General features: G+C 46.1%; 1 protein-coding gene across 1 annotated transcript; it reads left to right on the top strand.

Annotated features, from left to right (window-relative positions):
* Window positions 1-375: 375 nt before the first annotated feature.
* Window positions 376-16783, top strand: LOC119400557 (evolutionarily conserved signaling intermediate in Toll pathway, mitochondrial). The gene is made up of 2 exons (XM_037667618.2): window positions 376-606; window positions 16348-16783. The coding sequence occupies exons 1-2, from the start codon at window positions 390-392 to the stop codon at window positions 16719-16721; spliced, it is 591 nt and encodes a 196-aa protein (XP_037523546.2). The 5' UTR covers window positions 376-389; the 3' UTR covers window positions 16722-16783.
* The last annotated feature ends 487 nt before the right edge of the window (window positions 16784-17270 follow it).

Genomic DNA, 17270 nt, shown 5'->3' on the forward strand with positions numbered 1-17270 from the left:
GATTCTGTTAAGATTACGCGCCGGACGTGAATAGTGAAGTTTATTCAAGAGCTTATGTGAGCATCAGCGATAACGCTGGAAGGTTCAAGGACTGCGTCGTAAAAGATGACACGTTTCGCCAGTGATCAAACTACTTGATGGCCGATGACTGTTGTCGCCACTATCAGTGTACATACAGCGTGTATCGCTTGTACGTTGACTTTTCGTTTGCCGGGCCAAGTTCGCCCAAATAAAGCATTCTGTATTTCCCAGTCTTGCTGCAGCCTTCTTCACTGTTACAGCCACGTGACTATATTGCAAAGCATACAATTGAATGAAAGTGAAGATAACCCACCTTAACTAGGTAGTTAAACTACTATGCCTGGTTTATGAAATAATAAGCATATTTAATGCAGGCAAAAGAAGAAGTGCCTGAGGCGGTGGATGACACATGGGTAGTGAGCGGCCAGTCACCACAACAACAGGAACTCATAGAGCGACATCCAACAGACAAGCCAATCCGGATTGAAGGCCCATTCTCCATATACCTCCGCAGCAGTGCCATCTCCTACTTTTTGTTGCGAGCCGAGCCAACACCAATCCGAGTGGTGGAGATAGACTCTGATGGTGAGTGGACACTGGTCTGAAGTTTTCCTTATACATGTTTCAACAGAACTTGGTAGTGTTTTGCATCAATTTCAAGATGTAATTGCCTTTTCTGTTGCTCACTTATTTGTGGAGATAACTAGAATTAACTCACTATTCTTTCACTGCATAATACCACAGAAACTGCTTTTCAGTGGGTTACTACTGTATTGGCACATGCCTATAAACTAGGAGGGATAGGGCGTGTAGTGGTAAGAAGTGCTTCATGAGTAAAATTATCAGTTACGCAGTAGCAGTTTAAATTTCACGTTGCAAACATGGCTACTTGATGCCCTAGAACACTTGCATGGTAAACAGCGATACGTCCTTTCATGAATACTCTCATTACTGCTATGGGGTAGTTCCTCCATCTCAAGGAGTTTCTCGTTAGACAAGCGGCCATACACCTTGCAAACATGTGTTGGCAAGTCGTAGCATTGTCCCGATGCTGTGATTCTACTTTCACATGTCTGCAAACTCAATCGCTTTTTTCATGAATGTGAACTGTAATTGGCTTTCCCTCATTTCTATAGAAAAGTAGAAAGAAAATGTGCGCAGTGTGCACTACTGGTGCAAGGCTGGAACCAGCAGCGTAGCTACTGTTTGACCTAGCTTCTTCTAAGTTTTTGCTAGTAAATGCTAAATTTTTTGCTAGAAGTTTAAGTATGGCTAGGCTTTGGTATTCTCTTCCGTGTCGATAGGTTCGCCACACTACGCACATGCTACATGGCTTTAGCGGGAACATGCCACATGAGTAGCTGTTCGTGCTTTTGGCATGAAAATCTCACGTGACTAGCTGTTGCATGTTGTGATTTTAATGACTTGGCTAGCTGTTAGGTGGTTTTTGGCCAGAACATTTCGCGTGTAAAGTGATTTTAGTCACATGACTAGTTACATGAGGTTATGTGATTTTTAGGCATGTGACTAGTTGTTACGTGTTGTCACGTGATTTTAGTCACATGAATGGCTGGTGCCTGGTTTTTGGCGGGAACATGTCACGTGTCTAGCTGTTACGTGATGTTATAGGATTTTAGTCACGTGACTGATGTTATGTGGTGCTATGTGGCCTTTAGTCACGAGAGTAGTTGTTGCGTGATGTTAAGTGATTTCGTTCCGTGACTGGTCTTTACGTGATCTTTAGTCACGTAACAGACTCGCCCATTATAGTTATTGCTTCAAAATTGTATAGCGCGAAATCGACAAGGACTACGAGGAAACACAGATGTACAGGACGGGCGCTACTCGCAGCTAAGCTTTATTCAGCAAAGTCTCCCTACATATATACACAGGCGAGCGGCGCGCGCAGGCGCCATGCACATCACAGTCAACAACGCTAATGGTGCATTCAGACGACGGACCGAATCCGGATTTGTCGTGGACGCGGACGGCTAATCCGCGGATAATCCGCCTACAGGCGCATTCACACGACGTATGGTTCCCTAGGAGAGAACAGCCGGAATACTCTCGACCGCAGACTCTGCGCTCCCCTGCGCCCGCTGGCAGCAGACCAGTTTGAGAGTATTCAACAACATGGAAGCCGACAGAACGCGGAGCTCGCCGAGCTTGGTCGAGTATTGTCAAGGACTGCAATTTGTTTCGGTGAGATCGGTGTTGTTGGCGGAATGGCTGAATGAAAAGAAGAATCTGCTGAACAGGGAGCTGCTGGAGACTGACCTCGCTGCTGTCACGCGTGGGGCCCCGCATACGAAGGAAGTATACAGTGATGCACCGATATCGGCAGTTTTTTTTTTCTTTTGCGGATAACAGGTACAGACAGTGCACATTGCACCGCTGCACATTATGTTTCCTTCTCTCTGTTCGCATCTCGACCTTAAAATCAAGTGTTCAAACATGGGCCGTGTTCTGAGTCAACCGCTTTCGGCAACAGCGCCACTTTGCCTGCCGAAGAATCCTGCGTGTGCAATGCGTGTGCGTGTACAATTAAAGCGACAACTTAACCGCTACTATCCAACCTGCCAATCAGCGCACATTAAAAGAGATATATATATATATCTGAAAGGTATCTCAAAGGCCTTAGCATACGGTCCCAGAAATAAACTGAACTACGTGCCAGCAGAGCTGAAATCAACTGCGAGGATAGCCGTAGGGCTCGAGCAGAAGAAAAGTGTACTGGTTGCCAGCCTGTTTGTCAGCTAAAGCTGCGGTGTTCCGCCGCTAGAATCCCGATGTGAAAAACAGGTTGAAAGGAGTTCTTGTCCCAAACTTTGAGGAGTGTGGGTGTCTTCTTTGCGCTCCTCCGTGGGGCGAGTACGCTACAGGGTCATCCGTCTGCGAGCCACGCGGACGAGTCGCGGACTAGGGGAATTGCTGATGTGAGGTCACGTGACGCGCCGTCCGTCCCGCCACATCCGGATTCGGTCCGTCGTCTGAATGCACCGTAATCGGGATTCGCGCCGTTCGGCTGTGTATATATGTAGGGAGACTGCTGAATAAAGCTTAGTTGCGAGTAGGGCGCATCCTGTACATCTGTGTTCCCTCGTAGTCCTTGTCGATTTCGCGCTATACAATTTTGAAGATTATGAACCAACTAGCCCAGCAACGTATACTATAAAGCTATAGTTATTGCATTCCACGTCGGACAAATTGGCGCTCGTGTTGTGGGATCGAACGAGAAGATGAGGACTAAGCGAGCGCGTGCCTGATCATGATTATGATAATTTCGATTTGCACTACCCAATGCAGCAAAAAGCTTAAAGGGACACTAAAGAGCAACACGATTTTTCTTGCATTAGTAAAGTAGTCTTCCACGATACCAAAAACACCGCGCTTTCTGCGTAAGGACGCTTAATAAGCGAGAAAACGCGCAAAAAGAAAATACAGGTGGTGACGCCACCTTGGAATTCCCGCACCATTTGCCGTGGCGTCACATATTTTTGACGGCGCCTGCTTGGGTCTACGTAGTTCCTAATCGGTTAAATCGAAGTACATTGTCCTCTGAGGGGGCCAGAGACTTGACATAACGAGTTTGTGGAAAGTTTGTCGAGCCAGTGGCGCTAAAATACGTTAAATGCTCTTTGAAGTCTTTTACGTCACGAATTACAAAGTTCGGCGTGAAATTTAAAAATGAAACTTTGAACTTGGTTTTCTACTCTAATAATAAACCTATGGTGGTGAAATAAACTACGCAAGAGTTCTCCGAGCACACTTTATCAATCTAAACCAATTCATTGTTTCCCTCCCTTTAAACAGTTCCGCTGTTAAGAAATCCTTAAAATGGCCTTGCAACACTTTTTCAGCATGGTCAGCAAATGCTGCCGCTTGGTAGTCGAGGCTCCTGAGAACATGCGAGCGAAGCATTATAGCACAGCACCCGGCCTGGAATTCACAATGACTTGTCAAAGCCAGCTAGAAATCGCCCCTCTTCTCTCTACAAATGATGCCATATACCCAAATTACTGCGCCATGTACCCAAACTTCACGGCCGTTGGCCGATTTGAGCATCATGAGCTGCAGAGTTACCGTGGCCGCCACGAGATGCTGCCACATGCCCGCGCACGCACTCGCGGTCACATTTAAAGTAAGCTGTGCATTCGAAGAAAACGTGAAGAGAAAGTGCTCAAGGTCATGAAGGGACGCGTCTTCTTGTCATGCCTGCGTGAGTGTTTAAAGTGTGCGACAAATTCCCGTAACTACGCTCGTACTTCAAGGATTTTAGAAATTTTTGCGGCAGTCGATTCATGAGGCAATGAGCTTCTTTAATGAAGCCGTTGGATGATTACTTGGAAAAGTGCTGCAGGGCCCCTTTAAAGGGGTATTGCCAGCAAAAATTTTGGTATGGGGTTTTCTTGCTGCGGCATGCTGCTGGGGGCTATTAGTCAAAACGTGGCACATGGCTTGCTCCAGCACGCGACAGATAATTCACTACATTACATTAGAGCTCCGGCAACAACAAGCCGTTGGTTGCAACTAAAGCCATCTAGCGTGTGAAACGGCACGCAGAACTGTGATGCATTTACGCTTGCATCGTCTGCTGGCGTTCTTTCACCGGCCGCATGTGCTGCGCGATGTCATTGCCAGCATTACTGTCGTTATCATAGTCCGGTGGCAACTAATGAACTTAAGGGCTCATTTTTCATTGTTTGACATTACCTTAATGGGAACCCGCAGATAATCAAAGCCAGGAAAGTATCGGGAATGTTATTTTGTAGTAATTCTGATATAAATGTGAAGAAATTAGAGTGCATGAAAAGACAACTTAATCTGGACAAAAGCCAATTACTTTCTTGAGGCTTCCACACTTTCGACATGTTTGCTGCCGGCAAGGACTCGCGAGCATCTGTCGAATAGTAGCCTTATAGTAGTGGCTAGAAAGGTTTACCTAGTGTCACGAGGCTGAAGGTGTTAGGACACAGCTGGCAGATGGTGCAGCAGCCCGCCGGCGAGCTTCGTACGTGCGTGTGAGCGCGCAGGCTGCCGCTCTTTTTGGTGAAACAAAGCTCTATGGCTGCGGTACAAGCTCGCCGTGTTTGCCAAATTCTGTGCTGATGTATTGTGAAAGCGGGAATAAAAATAAAATGTATGGGTCTGTGGGGGTAGGTCATCTTCTGCGAGCCACATGCCGGCACCATGCATTGAGCGCAGAACCAAGCTGCAAGAGCTTAGGAACTCACAATGCCCAGTTTATTTTTTTATTGTAAAACCATTGCGGTTCTAGCACCCTCACTGGCACCGTCACACTTTCAGTCATTCCTGCACTGTCCCGTTTCGAAGCTGCATACATTCTTAATCCAGCAACTTATTTGTGAAAAAGTGTAGCCTACGACTGGTGAGCGCATGAAACTTTTTATTGCTCCCAGTAAACCTTTGCCCATCCTCCGTCAAGCCGAATTGTTCTAGTTCACAGCCCTGAATGAAAGCAAGCAATTTACACCAATGTCAACTTAGTTATAGCTATAATTAGTTAAATTGTATTGCGCAAAACCGAGTTTCACTGTGCTGCATTAGTCAAAAATGTCAGAAAGTCAGCGCTGAAAGCTTAAAAAGCTGCAGTGTTTGGAGCATATTCAGAAAGCCAGCCTCATCTAAAAATTTCCCATCTGAGAAAGGCAAGATTAAGTGAGATATATGCAGTGATATGTAGGTATGTGTGCGGATCGTTGAGGTACTATTTATGCATCCTTATGTGGGCACGTAATTAGAATATGCACGTCAAGGGTTCTCTGCATTTAACACATATTTGGTGTTCTTTCTTGAGACTCAGGATAGTTGTGTGTGTCAGGTGCATGGCGTGTGAGTCTGGCTAATACAGCCTCCGCGAAGTGTTTTTCATTCACTCTGAGGATGGAGTTTGGGAGTCGTTCATATTCAATTGACATTGCCATTTTAGGGTCACTGGTAAATCTGTACGGGTTCATTCGTCATGGGTACATTTATTTTCGGGGCATGATACGGCGTACTCAGTTTTCAACCAAACAAAGAATGATCAAATTGAGTGGCCCTGATTTTTGCTCAGACATCTAAGCATTAATGCTTCCAAGCTTTTTTATGTATGCTTATTCTTCACATGTTGTTTAATTAAGTTGCTGGATTTGAAGATAACGGAATTGTGCGAGATCTCCCTTAAACATCTTGACTTGGTCGCACCCACATTCTTTTTACTGTGGACATATTGCCACACATGTTTATTGCTTTATGTTGATGCATTCAGGTTTCACCCACAAAACTGTTAGCAACGCTCGGCGCAGACCACGCCGCAGTGTGTCGGAAGCTTTGCGATTGAGATCGTTTGTTAAGACTTCGGGCAGGACGTGAATAGTCAAGTTTATTCGAGAGCTTATGCGAGCACCAGCTATAATGCTGGAAAGTTCAACGACTGACGTATAAAAGGCGACTCGTTTCACCAACGAACAGATTTCCATACCTGCCAACTCTCTCGAATTGTCCGGGATACTCCCGAATTTGGACCTAATCTCCCGATTGTATGAATGTCATCTCGAATCTCCCGAAAAGTGGCCACCACAGCAGAGGCGGATTCTTTTTCTCTCTTTTTTTTTAAATCATGCGCGTACGTCAGCCTTTTCTGCTGCGGCGGTGCTGCGGAAGAGCACTCGCCACCACACTTCTATTTCATTGTAACCATATCGTAGTGAAAACTTGAAAAGTGCGAACGACGAAGACAAAACACATACAACAGGACTTGCGCTTAACTTGCAACTGGCGTTTATTGGAAACGAACATCGTGATATATCCCCGCATCAAGCTCACGCATATGCACTCATCATCCCACAAAAGATAGCGTGGGTTTATTTTGAAAACATCATATTTGAAAACAAATCTACGGTGTATCAATGTACTTCGAAAGAAAGGCCACTTCATTTTCTTTTAACAGCAAAGAGGGGCTGCTGACACACTTATCACCTGCTTTCTTTATCAAGTAAGCCTCGACGATTTCGCGTTCTGTTTTTGAACTGCTTTTTTTTCGGAAAAGTGGTGTTGAAAAATAAAGGGGTACACGCACATTGTTTGCAATGTTCTGCCAAGTGGCTACCGAATCCCTTTCTGACATCGTTATTGTGCTGTCTCGCCCTGTCATTGAAGCATTGACTAGTCTGTCCAATATAGACACGTCCACAACTCAAAGGAATATGGTAGACTACGTTTGCAGTACACACAGTGTAGACAGTCTTATGATTGATGTGACATTGCACGCATTTCTTGGTCCTTTGAAAGTTGTAGACAGCTGATAGTCTGCAAGGCGCTGAAAAAACTAGATTGATATTATGTTGGTTAGCTATCTTCTTCAAGTTATGAGACACTTTGTGAAGGTATGGGATAGCATGCACAGGCCTTTTGTCAAGATTTTTTGTGGCCCGTTCCTTTGGCTGTTTTGATTTCTTGAGCAATGTCTCGCATACAGATGATACAACATGCACTGGAAAACCTGCCTTCCTTAATCTGCTAACTTGATTGGACACGCTTGGCTCCATCTGGTGAACGCATGACTTGCGCAAGGCATTAATAATACAAGTAGAGGCTATGCCTCTTTTTATTAGCTTGGAGTGGGCACAGTCGAAGGGTAAAACACTTTTCTTTGACCTAGGGTTATACAGTCGACGTCCGATTTCCCGGACCCTCAAGGGACTGCGAAAACGTCCGGAAAATCGGGCAGTCCGGAAAAACGAATGCACGTGAAAACGCACATTTTTTGGTAGGTATTTTTCGCTGACGGAGAGGGTCACAGCCGGAGTACAAGATTCCCATAGCAATTCAGCCAATGCATTGTTTAGGTGGCTCTGAAAAGAGCCGTTTATAAAAAAAAAAATACGACGTGGCCGGCACTACCTCATAGGTCAGCACTTGGGCGCAAAGAAGTCGCTTATTTTCTTTTGCACGGTCCGCTTGCCCGCGATTATGTCTGCCTCAATTTCAGTCAACGTCATGTTGCCGCTGTACACCAATGACAGTGTCATCAGTGCTCGCGTCAACTCCGTGTTCGTTGGCTGTGTAGGAAGGAGCTGGTTCTTCGTTCTCGTCGGTGTCGGAGTCATCGGAATCCTCCGTAACTTGATGAATGATTTCGTCATCGGTCAACTCCGCACATAGCTCGAGGTCTTTGTCAGCGTCGGCGAAGCCCTCAAGGGTTATCTCGGCTGGAATGAACACGCCGCCAGCGCGCAGATCGTCGAAGGCAACGTCCGCGGATGGCAGCTCGTCATCGTGAGCCTACGAGGTGGCTTTGTGCGCTTCGAAGGCGCGGACGAAGACGAAGAAGCAGTCGGTGCCATTGCTGTAAACGGCGAATCCGCTCGATGAAAAGCGCAGCACGAAACAGCTAGGAACTCGGTGGGTGCTGAAGGTCGGGAAACGTGATCACTGAAGGTAGCGCGCAGCAGCAAACGATCAACCGCAGACACGACCGCAGAGCTGGCACAGCTGACAAAACAACACGTGAACGAACACAGTGAGGTTTGGCTTGGCTAAGCTACGGCTGGCAACGGATTGACACGTGCTGTTTCGAGGTTACGGCAGCCGCGGCGCGGTGCGGCGTTGCTGCTGATGCGAGTATGGTGGGTTCAAGGATATGAAAATGAAAACAACCAAAATGGCGGCGTCGGTGGTGACTTTGGGTCGGCGGTTAACAGTAAAAAGTCCGGGAAATCGGATGGCGAAGGCTATAAGCGTCCGGAATTTCGGACTTTTTAATACATTGACTCTACGGGGAACTTGACGGTGCCGCAGATGAGTCCGGGAAATCAGGCATGTCCGGAATTTCGGGCGTCCGGGAAATCGGACGTCGACTGTAACTCCAACAGGCATGACTAGATGATGAAAAAATAATCGGAAGGTCTAGAAGCTAGTCATGAGACACTTCACAAAGTGTCTCATAACTTGAAGAAGATAGCTAACCGGCATAATATCAATCTAGTTTTTTCAGTGCCTTGCACACTATCACTTGTCTGCAACCTTCAAAGGACCAAGAAACGCGTGCAATGTCACACCAATCATAAGACTGTCTACACTGTGTGTACTGCAAACATAGTGTACCATATTCCTTTGAGTTGTGGACGTGTCTATATTGGACAGACTAGTCAATGCTTCAATGACAGGGCGAGACAGCACAATAACGATGTCAGAAAGGGACTCGGTAGCCACTTGGCAGAACATTGCAAACAATGTGCTTGTACTCCTTTATTTTTCAACACCACTTTTCTAAAAAAAGGCAGTTCAAAAACACAACGCGAAATCGTCGAGGCTTACTTGATAAAGAAAGCAGGTGATAAGTGTGTCAGCAGCCCCTCTTTGCTGTTAAAAGAAAATGAAGTGGCTTTTCTTTCGACGTACATTGATACACCGTAGATTTGTTTTCAAATTTCATGTTTTCAAAATAGACCCACGCTATTCTTTGTGGTATTATGAGTGCATATGCATGAGCTTGATGCGGGGATATATCACAACGTTTGTTTCCAATAAACGCCAGTTGCAAGTTAAGCGCAAGTCCCGTTGTACGTGTTTCGTCTTCGTCGTTCGCGCTTTTCAAGTTTTCACTAATGATGGACCAACTCGCCTAAACCAAGGTATTGTTGCATATCGTAGAGTACCGCTGAGTACATTCTAGGCACTGCGCATTTGGGCGAAGGCTGGCCGGCTGGCCGTGAGAAGCACTTGCCACCGAACCGAAAGAAGGCGAGGGAAAAGGTACAGTCTCAACGGAAAAAGATTGCCAAAAAAGGCAGTTCAAAGTACACGGTGGCCGGAGCCGCGGCGCTGCACGAGCGCTCCGATAACGAGACGGCGAGACTGTCGAGCACATTCCATTTTCCAAAGGAGGGGTGGCCGGCAGACCGGCGGTAAGGAAGCGGCCCCCATTGTGCTTTGCACTCTCGATATTGGCGTGCTTGGGAGAAACAGCGCCGCGTATTGCAATCTTGCCGCTCCAGCCACCGTTCAGTTCATTTGTAGCAATCGTTTCCGTTGAGCCTAGCCAGAACTTTTGCGTCTCCATCTTGGCCCCCGCATTTTGTACGCTACGCCGTCTGCCGTGGGGGTTCCGTGTTTCCAGAGTTCAGTTAGAAGGTCAACGACGGCGTCAGAATCAAAGTACTTGCAAGTGTTTCTGGACTCATACACAGCTGGGTTTCCGTGCTTTGTGACTTCGCGGAAAGGTGACAAGTACGGATTCTGTACCACGTGCGCCTGTGAAATGCCTTGTTGCCTTCACAAGTAAAGAAGTTTGGTTCAAGCAGCTCAAAACAAACATCCTTATTCCTTTCTGATGTCAGTCTCCAGTCTCAGTAATTTCCGCTATGCAAAAAGAAAAAAACAAAACACTTCCCCCCCCCTCCCCCTCCGCTGCGGTCTCCCGAATTTTCATGCTGTGAGGTTGGCAGGTATGGATTTCTCAACGACCACCGTCTGTTCTCGCAACCGTCAGTGTACAGCACGAATTGCTTGTACCTCGGCTTTTCATTTTCCGGGCACAAGTTCACCCATTAAAGAGTTGCTCATTTTCCAGTCTAGCTGCAGCCTTCTTCGCCGTCACAACTACGTGACAATGTTTTTGCCACAACAGTTTTTCAGCTTCTGTTGGGATCTACCTTTGTCTTGCTTTTATATGTTTGAAGATAACAATATTATAATTTCAGTATTTACAAAAGATGGCGGAGGCCTTGTTCTGCAGTTTTTCACGTTCGTACAATCATTCAGTTATCCCAGTCATTTACTTTCTGCCTCAGATTATATGCACAGTAATTTTCGAGTTAATTTGATCGACACTTAATTTTGCTCTTGGAGTTCCATTCGGCTTTACCTTTACAGGCAAAAGAGGCCAAGCTTCAGTTTCCAGTGCCATGGTTTGCTGGATAAGACAGGCAGTAATGATGAAACATCGGCGAATGCAGACAGATGATCACTGCTGCATGCATTGTTGAGAACTTCCCCGCTGAAGGAACGAAAACAGATGGTGAGGAAAACGCCAAGCCAAGGAAGCTAGCATCTAACATTATGTGTACACTGTGAAAAATACTGTTAGATCCTGCATGTGTCGATTTACAGGAAAGAAAGGTTCGGGGAAAGCTTGAAGAGAAGGAAAAATCGTTAACACTGGAGGCCGTGTTTTGACGAGCGCACTTGTCGTGCAGCCTTGTCAAGTACGCTGGTTGAAGCAGTGGCTCCAGCAACACCCTGTGTTCACGAATTTTTCTTCTCTAATATGGTTAGCAGAAATGACATTTTCAATAAGTGGCCCTCTTTGGTTGGTTCTATCATTGCCTCAGAGATAACAGTGACTATTAAAATCTCCTGCTGAAATTAATGTTTCGGGTAGCTCTTCTGTGACAGAAGCCACCACTCGCCAGCTCAGATGGATGCCACGAGTGTCCCTTTTATAATGGGGCTCTGACATGCGCAATAAGGAAATTTCTTTTCCTTTTAAGATGGGCCTCTACATTTAGATGCCTGACACGTCAGCCGCGCTTCTGTTGTACGCCCGTAGCCGCTGTGTTTCTCCGGCTTTCCGTGAGGTGGTGCTACCTTCTGACACTGTGCTCTGCTGGCTCCGTCATAGAAAGTCGCTGTGCCAGTCCTTCTAAAGAGGTTTCAGTGCTTAATTGTGAGAAACTTTTGCGCTTAAAGCTCGGCAGAGTGAAAATAGACAAGTTCTCAAGACGAAATGCGACAGTCAACGAAGTAAAACAACAGCGCAATGTTTATGCACTGCAGCAATACTGCAGACTAAAGATTCTCTGCCAATAGTAGTTGGGGCATGTTGCAAATAACGCATTATCACAGGATGGTAATAACAAAGAGATCAAAAATTGCTTCAGCATAAAAAAATAATGAATGTATATAATGCTAAAAAATTATGAACAAGTTAAAAAAGGGAATGTGGAAAAATTGTCAGCAGTCCCAGCTACCGAGAAAAATGCAAAAGATTGACAAATGTAACAGGGATGGTCATTCTACGCCAAACGTCGCAGCCATTTTGACGACCGTCTCAAATGTTTTCGGAAAAAAATCTTGCTGATTTTTTGCATTGAAAACACCGAATTTATAGAATATTTCAGAGAGAAAAAAATTTTTGGTCATGTGGGAGCCTTCCGAATTTCGCAGAATGTCGTCTGAGTGGGGTTTGTCTGAAAAATTATTCTGAGAGTATCGTTGCTTGCTTCAATATCAAATTTGGTTTACATACTAAGCAAAGGTGTTTGTATAAGGTGTTTGAAGCTCAATAATATTACTGCAATTTTTCTGCCGTATACACGTCCAGAAAACTTGCCAAATTGTCGAACCGCTTCATCGAACGGCTGCACCTTCAGCTCACGGTCAAAAGTAAGAAGACCCCGACCAAAAACACTTAAAAATAAGAAAGACGTTTCAGCTCCCAGTACGGGGGCCTTGTTCACAAATGAAGCAACTGAAAGAACGCGGGTTGACTATGTACGTGCAAATAGTAGATGGCGCAAACAGCGTGCGTAAACAGAAGGAAGGATGCCGTCATTGCGATTTAGAGTGGTATCAGTGGTTTGGATTAGTAATGACTCGAGTTTGACGTTCAGGACTTGCGCAAGCTCCTGCAGTTCTGCCTCGAAAATACGTACTTTGTTTTTCAGGACTGCTTCTATAAGCAACTTCAAGGAACGCCCATGGGTGCCTCCCTCTCGGTCACCGCTGCAAGCTTAACGATGGAATCAGTCGAACGCCGGGCTATCGCAGCATTCATGCCTCAACCAAGAATTTTTCTTCAGTATGTGGATGACTGTTTGTCCGTTATAAAGAAGGATGTCCTGGATGCGTTCTCGTCACGCCTAAACTCGAATCGGTCATAAATGTCACAGTCGAACTGGAGGAGGATCGTCGCCTTTCATTCCTTGACGTTTTGGTGCAGCGTGAAGGGACAGGACTTCGTTTTAACGTGTATCGAAAGGCTACACACACAGGTTGCTACCTAAACTTCGGTTCAGTTCATCCTGCTTGCCACAAACGCTCCGTCGCCTCCTCACTCATACAACGCGCGCAACAAACCTGTAGCTCTTCAGACGACTTGCAGAAAGACCTGGAATTGGTGCATGCTGAACTTTCAGGCAACGGCTACCCTGCTTCGTTTGTTAATTCTGTGCAGCGCCAGTTATCCCGTCCGCCTATTAATGCCTTGGTGGAGCGAGACAGAGGCCAGCGGGACATGGAACGGCTGTGCGCGTTCATCGGTTCGAAAACTTCGCAATCATCGAATTTAGGCATGCACTTACACTCTCGACAATGGAAAGAAAGATTTGAAGGTGAGCCTCCGGTTAGCGATCTCTTATGTTCCAATAATCTTTGGTTAACGCAGCAGCCCGCCTGTCCTACGTAGAAGCGGCCGCAGCTAAAAGGAACCTTATACACTACACTTGTACGGTAATCAGTGAATTTGTTGGTGTGTTTTACCAAACAAATGTCAGTCCACTTCTTGTCTTTTACTCACTCATCCTTATTACTGCAAAGAAAGAATGAGCGAGAATGCCATTGTCGAGACTCTAAGTGCACGCCCTAAATTCAATGAATGTGCAGTTTTGTATAGGCACAGGAACGAAGAAACGCGTTTAATGATTGAGGCATGGCATATCGATAATAGTGGTAGCACACACGTGAGACAGCTGTCGATTAACTTCCATAAAGAAGAAATCAAATGCCTTAACAGTTATCTTTCACGTAGACCCTCACGTGTGTCGGATTGATAGGTTGCTTATTGCGTGGGCATGCGCAGATAAGTTTTCGTGCCTCATTCTTTTCCGCCGTTGTGCGCCTTTGCAGTTGTTAGTCGGTGTTTGTGGTGTCGCGACTTCTTTCTTGTGTGCTTGTTTGCCCGCCCAGTCTTTTAAAATGATTCCCTTGATATGCTATACTATACGTGGCTATGCTATGCTTCATTTCTCTCGCCCGTCCAAGTTATTGCATCTCGTGTCGGACGCCTCCTCATCCTCGCTTCCCTTTCCCACCCCCTTGTTGTGCTATACTATACAAGGCTATGCTGTGCAAAAGCTTCACTATCAGGTTTGCCCGCTTGCGTCGCTTCGAAATGAGCCTAATCCTGTAGTTGCCATTGACCTTGATACGGCGTAAAACCATCGTCCGCAAAAGCGGAGGTGAGATGGTCTAATAGGACTTTTTGGGGTCCTAGTTGGTGCATACTGACAAAAATTACTGAGTGCAAACACAAGGAAGGTACACAAGGGACAAGCGCTACTTGCAACTGTTTATTCCGCAACGTCGTCATGAAAGATATATATACCTTTGGCACATGTGCAGACGCGTTCAATGAAAAAACAAGAAATGAAGATAACAGATTTTCTGTCGCATAAACGTGTTGATGAAGCTAAATTCGTTCGAGTGCAGAGTGACGGAAGGTTCGCTGACACACCCCGCCCCCCTCTTCTTAATGAGAAGTGCCTCCAGTAACAAGCGGGCTTCTTCATTGCGGCTTTTGCCAAGAATCTTTGCCTCGCAAAACAATGCCTCACAACCACAAGAACTCACGTGATCTGCTAAGTGCGTTCTTTCCTTTTTTTTATGTTCAGGGCATGCTCTCCGAAGCGGTCATTTGCACACCTTCCGGTTTGACCAGTGTAACTTTTACCACATGACAGTGGTATATCATAAACTACGCCGCAGGTGCATTTCACATAAGGCCAAAGGTGCTTTTTTTTAGCATCCTCGTCTTGTTGCTTTCGCCTCAGTTATGCGAGGGCAAAGTCGGGCAAGCTTGTTGGGGGCAGAGAACACCACTTCAACGTCGTGCTTGTTCGCAACCTTCTTGAGGTTATGCGAAACCTTATGTATATAGGGAATGACTACTAGAGCACAGTTTCTTTTGGGTGAAATCACTGGTCTCTGTGTTTATGCGTTAGTTGCACTTCTGCAACAGGCTTTCAGTAACTGCTGAGATCACTGTGGGCGGATAGCCTGCCACCAGCAGCTTCGATACTTGTGCATCGAAGCTCTGTTGCATCCCGTGGTGGCACGATTTCTTCAGCGCAGACTCGAGGCAAAGTGATGCAATGGCTCTTTTTACTGTCTTGGAGTGAGACGAGTCAAAAGGTAAAATCCCTTTCTTTGCCCGAGGTCGATACGACCAGCGCAGGTGTCGTCCCGAATAGCTAAAATTAATATTGAAAAGCTGCAGTGCGCTCTGCATAGGAAGTTCATGTGTAAAGGACAGTTCCTTCCCGTGCTGTTGAAAAAGCTCTAAAATCATGTCCACCTGGTCCCTGTATAAGCGCTTGTCCCTTGTGTAGCTTCCTTGTGTGCTGTGTTTATATTTCGCTAAGTAATTTTTGTCGAGATGATCTAGTCACGCAAAGCGTTGTTGATTACTCCGTGCATGCCCACGGAACGTAGGGCTTGGGTGTGCGGAGCGCGGGCTCTATCCACAACTTCCTCGTTTGGTTGGATGTGTTGTGTAAGTAGATGGGCACAGTACTCGAACAATCTGTCTAGGAAAAAGCCTTGATCCTCAAGAAAGGGTAGCAGTCATTGAAGGATGACGTGCTCCATTAATATGCAGAGGCTTACGTTGGCGAGGTAGGTCATAGGTTTGTAGATTATTTTCAGAGTCAAAAAGCTTGCAACTGAATGGTAGAAATAATATGATATGCTCTAAATAATATTTCCAATCATTAAAGATGATGTTATTTTGCTGTATTCTCAGATGCATGTAATGAACATTGCACTCATGTACACTTTCCCTTATTATCAGGATTTGAACAACCTTAAGTGAAGGTTAAAAAGAAACGTCGAGCACATTGCGCGAATATTGCCATAACGAGCTTTCAACCAATTGAAAGAGATAGAAATTTGAACACACGGGAGGCACAAACTTAAAAAGGCTGTAAACGCCCCCTTGTGGTCACTGCCTATGGCCGATGCCATGGAAACGAAAAAAGAAAGCAGGCTGTGCAGGCTTAAGTAGACTACCGTTAACGCCCTGATACTGTCGCATTGCCAAGGGAGATGGCATCTAGAGCCACAAAAATTCTAGTTGAAAGCAACTTTCATTTTGCATGTACGATGCTCTGAAATTGCTCTGCATGATACCATGGCTTGGTGTGTATCAATTATTGTAATTTCTTTCGCTCTTTCACATGCTGATAATGAATGTAAGCAAACATTGTGACTTGTCACCACGTTTTCACCGCAGCCGTCGCTGCAATAAAGACGTGACCACAAAAGGCCGCTCATCTTGTCTTTGTGAGCAGCTTTAGTCCTGTGCTTTCTTTCTTTTTTTTTCAGATGTGTCCAACATCCCCATCACTGTCCTTGGTGAGAAGCCTGCCTCGGATCTGGTGAAACCGTCCACAGTGCACGAGCAGTCAGATGGGATTATTCTTGCCATGGCTGCCACAGGCACTTCAACGAGGGACTCTCTCCTATCCTGGCTCAGGATATTGCAGGTTCGGAACCCAAAACTGAAAGATATCCCAGTGGTTTTTATGTTGAAGGCACCTAGCAAGTCGCTAGTGACTGCGAATCATCCGCAGGAAGAGTTTGAAAGCATTGCCGAGAACGAAAGCTCAACGGACAGTGAGTGCAGTGCAGATGCAAATTCAAGTGTGTCTACTACATCGGCACGAAACTGCGAAGCTGCTGAGGTGGAGAAGACGTGATGGCACCACGTGTAGTGTACATAAGGGACAGTAATAAATCTGCTTGTTGAAGTTGTCATTCATTGTTTATCTAACGGGATGGTGCCTGCCCTTGTCATGTGGCCGCATGGTGCTTGCATGGCACTTGCTAGAGTCTGACATCTGTTGGATAAGGTTTACTGCTTGAACTGATGCAACCAAGGGAGCAATAGCACGAGCTCTCAGCATTTTCTTTCACTTGTAGCAAAGGGACTGAGTAATGGGTCACGCTCTCGAGCGCCTTCTTGTGGGTCGTCCTCTTTGGCTTCTCCTGAAAGAACGCCGCTCGCGCTCAGTCCGTGCTTCTGCCTTGACTGTCGCCATTGCGTGTTGCCGCTGAGTGCCGTCACATAAACGCCTTAACAAATTGGTGTGGAGTGCTGTGCCTCACAATAATTTCGGCCCTCATTCGATGCCCCTGGCGCTTCGATCCTGTACCTTGCCAGCTGCCATTGCTCAAGACGCCGCCCAGCAAACGCCTCCGCCTGCATCTACCTCATGTCCCGTTGTCCCACTGGCGCAGATGGTACC

This window comes from Rhipicephalus sanguineus, chromosome 7 (genome assembly GCF_013339695.2).
Source record: "Rhipicephalus sanguineus isolate Rsan-2018 chromosome 7, BIME_Rsan_1.4, whole genome shotgun sequence".
In the NCBI taxonomy this organism is placed as follows: domain Eukaryota; kingdom Metazoa; phylum Arthropoda; class Arachnida; order Ixodida; family Ixodidae; genus Rhipicephalus; species Rhipicephalus sanguineus.